Source organism: Callorhinus ursinus, unplaced genomic scaffold (assembly GCF_003265705.2).
Source record: "Callorhinus ursinus isolate GAN/ISIS: 27379988/994484 unplaced genomic scaffold, GSC_fseal_2.0 scaffold17, whole genome shotgun sequence".
Taxonomy (NCBI): domain Eukaryota; kingdom Metazoa; phylum Chordata; class Mammalia; order Carnivora; family Otariidae; genus Callorhinus; species Callorhinus ursinus.
In genome coordinates this window covers 7,554,817-7,563,452 of record NW_027397079.1, presented here as the reverse complement: position 1 = coordinate 7,563,452, position 8,636 = coordinate 7,554,817, and the positions used below count along the sequence as shown (strand labels likewise).

The 8,636-nt window shown below is 41.8% G+C and overlaps 1 protein-coding gene across 1 annotated transcript; it reads right to left on the bottom strand.

Annotated features, from left to right (window-relative positions):
- Positions 1-1,815: 1,815 nt before the first annotated feature.
- On the bottom strand, positions 1,816-7,455 carry LOC112834516 (beta-defensin 130B-like). The gene is made up of 2 exons (XM_025885950.1): positions 7,398-7,455; positions 1,816-1,997 (listed from the first exon to the last, which is right to left on the bottom strand). Exons 1-2 carry the CDS (start codon positions 7,453-7,455, stop codon positions 1,816-1,818), a joined length of 240 nt encoding a protein of 79 aa, XP_025741735.1.
- Between the last annotated feature and the right edge of the window lie 1,181 nt (positions 7,456-8,636).

Here is an 8,636-nt window from a genome sequence, read left to right as displayed (position 1 = left end):
GCAGCACACCATTAATAAAATGAAACTCTAGCTTCCTTTGTCACTCCCTCCCCTTGATATTGTTACTTATTTTAATCTATTATGTCACGAGAAAGGATTATCTCATGCTACTGAAATGTCAGCTCTATTATCAATCATGATGAAACTTTCTTTTAATTTTTTTCTAACGGTCTGATTTAATTTTGGTTTTCCTAGGAGTAATCAGGTGGATTTATTAAACAGATAAAGTTTTGACTATCAGAAGGTAATGGTAATTATAATACAGACTCTAACTTTCACAGATGTTGCCCTGGTTTCTTCTGAAAGATCAAAGAAATAGTTGTTTCCCCACATATTCTTTCAATCTTAATTATATTTTGTGGCGTTATTTTAAACTGGTAACCTGTGCCTCATAACAAGACTGTCTAAGTACAATGATTTCTTTCCCCTCTGCGGTTTCAGTGACAAGAGAGAAGGGACAGGACTGTTGGCCGACCTCCCTTGGGTCTCACTGTGCCTGCTCCAGTGCTTTGTGTGCTTGATCTCATTTAATCCTTACAACAAGCCCAGAAGTTAAACTGTTTATCTCACTCATTTATCGAAGAAGAATTTTAAGGCAAATGAAGGTTAAATAAATAGTTCAGAGTCAGGTGACTGGTAAGCAAGGGAACTACGGTTTTAACTTAAATGTGACTGATTTAAGACCCTGCCGTCATCAGCACAGGGTGTTAGGAGACCGTGAGGTGGTATTCTGGCCACACAGATGGGGAGGAAGGGAGCTTTTGTGTGCAAGACATTTATCTGGTCAAGAAACGAAAAGCCTTGGGGCGCATGGGTGGCTCAGTTGATTAATCGGTTAAGCTTCCTACTCTTGGCTTCAGCTCAGGTCATGATCTCACAGTTGTGGGATGGAGCCCCACATCAGGCTCTGAGCTCAGTGTGGAGTCTTCTTCGGATTCTCTCTCGCTCTCCCTTCCACTCACACAGCCTCTCTCAAATAAATAAAATAGATAAAATCCTTAAAAAGAAAGGAAAAGAAAAGAAAGCCTTGCATTTTGTTTGTGGGGTAATTGTTTCCATCTTTGTGGAACTCATGTCATGTAACATTCCTGGCCTCTCGCCCTTGAATTTGCTTAGCCATAAAGTAGAAATTATCCAGAATTACTATGATTGTGGTGGGAATTATTCCCAGCCAGCAGGTGGAATTATCCGATGGTGAGTCTGGAAAGGACTCCCAGGGCATGCTGGATTCTCAGCTCCTCAGCAATCCAGCTCCCCTGAGCAGAGAGCCTAGTTGCGGGGAGCAGCTGTCCTGTTCTGTCCCCCGGGGCTGTCTGACGAGGAGGGGAGGCCAGCCTCTGGCCAGTGTTGCCGAGACTGGTGCAATGTGCCTAGTTCCCAGGGGCAGTGTCCGCAAGACCACGTGGTTAGGATACCTTCATCCCCATCGCTCCCGGAAGTCTCCATTGGTCATGCGATGGTATTTGTCCAGAATCAGGTGGTGTGGAAGGTTGATAATCCACTTAAGATGATCAAACATAACCTACTGCTATTTCATATCCTTACTTTTTTGCCTATTTCAAGTTTCTATCTTTATCATTTTTAAGAAAGGTTCTATAAATACCTTGAGGGTGTGAGATTCCTCTCTTGCGTAGTTCTGTCTTGTAGCTCCTAAGAGGCTTTTGTGTGCATCAAGAAGAAATTCCCCGGGGATAAGTACATGTGGATTTAGGACATTTATTTCCAGTCAAGGGAGACAAACAAGGTGGGTTAAATAGGGCTCTGCAAAACTTATCCGTGTGTTCTGGAGTTGGAAGACCTTCTAGTTTGTTCCCACTAAGGAGACTTTGCTTTGGGAACTGGTGTTGCATAGGGAAAAAGTATCCACCACTTTCTACAACACTTTTTCTCATCATTGCATTCACCAATGGTATCGTCTATGGTGGCGCATCCTCCGTCTTTGCACACCCCTTTCAAAAGAACACACTGTTTCTGCCCCGGAATAACGCCAGTCCTTGCTGCACAGAAAGAGATTTGACATCATTAAGTCATCAGCAGATTAAATGACCATCAAATTATCAGTCATGCACACAGAGCAATAAATTTATAGAAGGGTGGCCTTGGGATAGAAGAGATGGTATTTCTCATTGGAAAAGATCAGGTGTGTCAGCAAAAGGGGTGCTTTTTGTGGGGAGGAGGGCTAAGAGTGCAGGACTATACACATCTTGGAGTGGGCAGGCTGATTTCTAGAAGCTTCGAGAGAGTTGTCCTCATCTGGGGCAGTGCATTTTGGAAATGTTGGATCGATTTGTCGCCACCAGAACTGGGGAGGCATCCTTGGTATTTAGTGGGTAAAGAAGGAGGTTATTGGATCTCCCACCTAGTGAACTGTCCTGCACCAAATGCCAGGACCTTCACTAAAAAGCACGATTTCAAAGGAAGTATCCATCCTTCCATCTCCCGATCTGTGCTGATCACCCCATCCATGCTTACAGCATCCTTGTCCTATGGAACGTGTCTAGCACCTTTTATAGAGAGTTTGCCAATCCTGTAGAGTGCACCTTTCCTATTTTCCCCTTTGCAGGACTAGGCAAACAAATTTGCTGTGTAGTCCAATGCCACTTATCTGTAAGATACATGAAAAGAATTTCTCTCAAAAGCCGAAAAGTATTTTTCCTTAAGTGTATCTGTTTTCCTAACTCATTTGGCCACTGAAAAGCACGTAACTAAGGGTGTGCCCCAAGGGAGGAGCTTCCTATAGTCTTCGGGTTCTTCCAGTAGCCTTTCAGGTGTAATGAGGGTTCCTTCTTTACCCCGTGGATCCCGGTGGACGTTACATAAAAGACACACTCTGCTCATGTTCATTAATAGACGTTAGTCCCCGATAATCTCATCCAGGTGCTCAGAGTAACATATGGGGACATTTTCAGGTGTCCTAATGAAAGTGAGAAGCAACAGGGTAGTCTTGTCATGCATTGTACTGGAAAGTTCAACTTCCTGACACGGTCCGTGGTCTAGGGTAGCACCATTCTCTCTTCTTGGCAGATGCCTCTTGCTTGAATCAAAAGGATCAGAGCAATTCATCCTTCCAGTGATGTGCTCTCTCCTGAATATGAAGTTTGATTTAAGGAGCTGTTATCTGAACAGGAAGCCCAAGAGTTATAATCTCCCTTCTAACAATGACTGGGGCGTATGTTCGTGCCCAGGCCCTACAGCAAGTCAAGAAGGTAATATCAAATTACCTGGTTCATAAGGAAGGGAGAGAATTGACACTTATTTTCACTCACTGGCATAATAGTAGATACACAGAACAATTGGAGAGAATGATCTAATAGATTTCGGAATTTATATGATAGTAATGTGTTATAATGGTTGTATTAGATGCAGTGGGTAAAGGGATGCGTATTTAATCGTTGCTGTTGGGAAAGGAAGATGTAGATGCTTAACTTCATATGGCACCACAACACGCATTTCCATACATGAAATGGGGACTACTTAGAATCACACTAAAATAAAAGACCAAGTAAGAGAACACACACCTAACCGCAAAAAGGACATGATTTTCTCAGCATAAGAACTCATTGAGTTATTAGCTGTTCTGTTTCTTGTGGTGGGGGAGGGTGGGGAACAGGGTTGGGATGGGGTGGACTCTTCCTGGAACTTTATCAGCTAAGAAATAGATTGGCGGTTTTCTTTTCTATAGGTAATACAGAGTTCAAGCTGTATTCTGCTCCTGTCCAGTTGTGGTCTGTTTAAATATTATGTTATTCTCCAGAGTCAGTATAAGAAGCACGCTATAATTGTCTTAATTCTCAGGGGGCTAATCAATCAATTTAAGAGTTATGCCATTCTGGGGCACCTGGGTGGTTCAGTCAGTTGAGCGTCGAACTAGTGATTTTGGCTCAGGTCATGACCTCATGGGTCGTGGGATTGAGCCCCGAGTCAGGATCCACGCTCATCAAGGAGTCTACTTGAGATTCTCTCTACCCTTCTCCCTCAGCGCCTCCCCCCACTCTCTCTCAAATAAATAAATAAGTCTTTTAAAGGAAAGCATTTTGCCATTCTAACCTCTTTATGCCCCTACTCTGCAGCAGATATATGCATGTGTGTGTATATATACACACATATATAAATTTATGTATATATATCATATATGCAAAATACATATGTATTCTTTTCTAGAATGTCATGGACTCTTTCTGAGAGACCTATGAAGATATACGCTCAAGTAGTGATCACTTAATATTCATTGGACTGTAGGTTGATAAACCAACATTTTCTTGTTTAGATTATGTAGTTTCTTTGGGGCAATTTCCTTCATGGAAACAGGGACCTTTTTTTATTTGATTTTTTAAAAAATATTTTATTTATTTATTTGACCGAGAGAGAGAGAGAGAGAGAGAGAGAGAGAGCACAGTCCGAGCATGATCATGGCTTAGAGAATCCACAGAGGGCTAGATCAGGCTTATTTACCATTAGATCACAGGAATTATAAGATGGAAAATTTAGGAATTTGGATCTCCTACTTCCTTGTGATTGTTATTTATACATTTTCTCTAGTTTCACACAGTTGCTGGTGGTCTCTCAGGCTTAGTTCCAGGTGTTTACCTCCAAAGATGATCCTCCCAAGATTAGGAATTAGATTCTCCCAGGATTAGGAAGCTACTGTAAATTTGAAACTCCATCTGCGGTGGACCCAGTAAAGCCAGACCCTGAGAACAGGACCATAGAAATGGTGAAACAAAGGGAAGAGGTGTCAGGGGGACCTGTCAAGCTTGCGGGCTGCCGAGAACCCATACATGAGCCTAGTTTGTGTGCATAAATCGAGAACCCCTGTGTGATTTAGATAAGTAATTTCTATTACCCAAGTATAAAGTCTGATTGCCTTGCCCTCCTTGTTCTTTAAAATACCCCCCTACAGACTTAGCCTTGGTGCCACCTTCTACTTTCACATAATTCCATGAGACGCCTGGCACATTTTCTAGTACGAACGAGTGCTAGTTTGGACCCAACTGGCGTGGCAGCCTTCTTGCAGTTCCTTGGCACACTGTGCTTTCTTCTCCATCAATGACATTGCACTGGCATCCTCCTTTGCCAGCGGTGCTCACTGCATCTCGCAAGCGATTCATCAACTAACACTTATCTTTCTATTTTGGGCTCAAAAGGCATGCCTCAAGGAAGTCGCCAACATTGCAAACAAGACAATGACCACATGTTAGGGGCACTCGTAGTACTCTGTTCCTCTCCATCATGCTTATTAAAATTTATAATTATATATTCATTTGCGTAATCATTTGACTAATGTCTGTCTCCTCTAGTGGGAAGACACTTTCCTTTGTACCCTGCCGTATCCTGGGTGTGGTGGGAATGACCCAGCGTGTGAATAAGAAGAGTGCTCAGTAAGTATTTGTTACCATTGAATGCAGTAAGGTACTCTCTGACCCCACAACACATTCTCTCTCTTCTATTCCTTCTAAAACCTCTTGGCTTCAGTTTGTTTTAGACTATCTAGTATCTACTACTATCTTACTTTTGGATGCACTATTGTATTTGTGAGTATCCAGTCTTGTCATTGTCGTATTAACTTCTCTAAATGTTCGGCTTAGATTCCCTAGAATCCCATTTTACCATAAATCATTTCTGGCCTTCGCCCCAGGATAGCCTTTTTCTCAGTGTGCTTCCCTCATACGCCTGAACTATTGTTGTCCCCTTTCCCACTAGAATGGTGGGTTTTGGCTAAAGTCTACGTCAAGGAGATCTGTCCCTTGTTAACCTTTTTAAAAAAAGATCCAGCTAGTAAGACGGGCTCTGACTTTGGGGAGGAGACAGTGATTTACGTTGAGCTGAACTTAGCTCAGATGGTGGAGGGCAAGCATGAGCAAATCCTAGTCACTCATCAGCTGTGCAGCCATAATTCTCTTATGGCAAATGCTTTCAGAATTGAGAGCAGTTCATCTGATGTTAAGGAACATAGACCAGGAGAATCTAAAGACTAGCATTAACAGGCCAATAATAATGGCAGAACATTTAGCCCATTTGACATGCTTAGCTCAAACAGTGAAGGAAAGAATATGGAGGTAAGTGAAATAAAATGTTCCACAGACATTGTATCTTCCAAAAGAGGAAATATAGGGATCTCCTTAGATTCCTCAATATTTAGTTAGGAGATTTTGAGGTAAAAACTCTGAGAGAAACTAGGGTTACATTTTATGGGCATATCCACACCTATAGATTGCTGGAACCAACCCTGACCCAGAGTAAAGACGGTTCTAGCTTCAGTGTTGCCACTGCCAGTGTGACCAGCAAGATCACGTTCTTTATGTAGACGTGGGTTCTTTTCTGTAAAATTAAAGAATTCACCATTAAATTGCCTTCTAATTTTAAGGCATGATCATTGTGTGATCTTCCATTAGATGTCACTGCAAGCGTGTGTCCCTGCAGCTGTGTCTTCTTGTGACAAACCTGAGCAGCAAATGAGAATTATGTGAACTCCTTCAGTTGGAGACAACTCTATGTCAGGTAGACCCCAAGATAGCCACAGAGTAGGCAAAGATCAAACAAGTGAGTATTGTGGATTATACTTAAAAGAGTCTTAGAGGTGAACCAACAAGGTGAGAGAGTTATCCAGACCTCATCTGTGTTTAATGACCACAGACATTATTTCGAGAGATGCGAATGTCATGTCATAACAGTGGGGAGAGGAATTATCAGTTCTTATGAGGATCTGGTTAAACCAGCCTGAAGATAACCACATTCCCCTTTTCCTTTGCTTCTACGTTTTCATATTCAAACTTCTGAATCATGGGTCCTAAAAATATAACTCATATTCTTAAAATACTTTCTTCATATTTTTTCCTATGCTTAAAATTTTGCCACTGATGCTTTATTCCACCGTTTCTGCTTTTTCCAAATTCCCCTGCTCCCTGTTGCTTTTTTATAACTTAATGCAGTCCTTTCTTGTGGAGTTCTGTCTTCAGGACCTAAGACCCTCTACCCTTCTCAAATATTCCTCACCAACAGAATCTACATCACTTCCATTCACTAGCCAAGTTTGAACCAAGAGCTGCCATTTGCACTCTCCTTTTTGGAGATTGGGGCCTGGTAAAGGCTACTTGATTTGTTTGTGAAGCCTTAAGTCATATGTCACAGCTTCTCCACCTCTATCTTTATTTGAGACCCGCTTTAGAAGCATGGAGCTCTTGGATCTCATTTTCTGTCGATGGAAATCTTCAGTTTTGCAGTTTGGGCCTCATCAGTTCTAAGGGAGATGATCATGATGGACTTCTGATTCCCTAAGGCTGAGCATTAGGGTCTGAGTTAAAATGGCCACAGTATCATTGAGCATCCCAGTAGACCTCCTAAGAAACCCACAGTTACTCACTATCTCCTAAGAAACCTACAGTTCTTCACCATCTTACCTTTTGGTATTATAGTCACAAAGAGGAAGAGCACAGAAAGAAGGGAATGGAGTCTCATGGTGGAATGTCCAGTAGAAAGGTGAGTGATCAGGGCTAGTGGAACACAGGGCCTTTTATTTAGTTCTGGGGGACTGAGCTTCCTTTTGGTCAGTGAAGCTTAACAAGTAAGAAAATCAAACAACTTCCGTTGGAATACTTCCAAACCCTGGAGTCTCTAAATTTGGTGACAAATTAACCATGTTGCAGGAAACCAGATGGTTAACCCTTTACTTTTCCTATTGGATCTCAAATTCCCCAGAGGCCAGGGCCTTTGACCAGTTGTCTTTTGGAGGAGGCCAAAAAGTAAGGTCCTGTGGGTGTAAAGTCTTTGTTACCAAAAGTACTCTGACTTGCAAGGGAACTCTTCCACAATGCACTCTTTTCCACAATAAGGATAAGACAATTGCCTAAGGACCGTTTTTAAAAAAAGAAGTTGCATTTTTAAGTTATTCCTGAAAAAAGAGACTACTGTCATATACGTACGATGTTCTTAATAGTATCTGGAAGGTAAATAAGCGTAGGTCACACTGAAAACTAATGTTTCTTCATCTGTTTTTAATCCTTTGTGTAACTGTCCCACATGACAAGGATGGTGAGATCAGGAGAGTTAAAAGATCAAAGATAAAGAGCACACTATTTCTTCAATAACCATTTATTGTCGAAAGATTGTCTGCGTACAGCTTCAAGAGACTTCCCAACCTCTCACCCTGCCCCTCCATATAGAATTGATGTGTTGAAAAGAACATGCCTTTGGCCAAGAATTCATTGAGGGCGCCTGGGTGGCTCAGTTGGTTAAGCCACTGCCTTCGGCTCAGGTCATGATCCTGGAGTTCCAGGATCGAGTCCCGCATTGGGCTCCTTGCTCAGCAGGGAGTCTGCTTCTCCCTCTGACCCTCCCCCCTCTCATGTGCTCTCTCTCTCTCTCTCTCTCTCAAATAAATAAATAAAATCTTAAAAAAAAAAGAATTAATTGACCTAGAACCAAGTCTTCTAAAGCTAATTTACCCACTGATCAATGGCTTAATGATACATTTATCTAAATTATTTTTTCATTTTGTGTTTTTTGTTAGTGTGGTGTTATTTAATTTATTTTTTATCATTGACATACAACATGCCAAGGTTGAAGACATACAGTGAGTTGATTTAAGGCATTTATATGTTGTGATATGATCACCACCATAGTGTTAGTTATCACCTCTA

Excerpts from the sequence above, each read along its gene's own strand:
- LOC112834516 (XM_025885950.1), bottom strand. The coding sequence starts at position 7,455 with ATGAGACTCCATTCCCTTCTTTCTGTGCTCTTCCTCTTTGTGACTATA. Across the intron at positions 1,998-7,397 it reads TGTGACTATAATACCAAAAG|CAAGGACTGGCGTTATTCCG; the intron begins GTAAGATGGTGA and ends CTTTCTGTGCAG.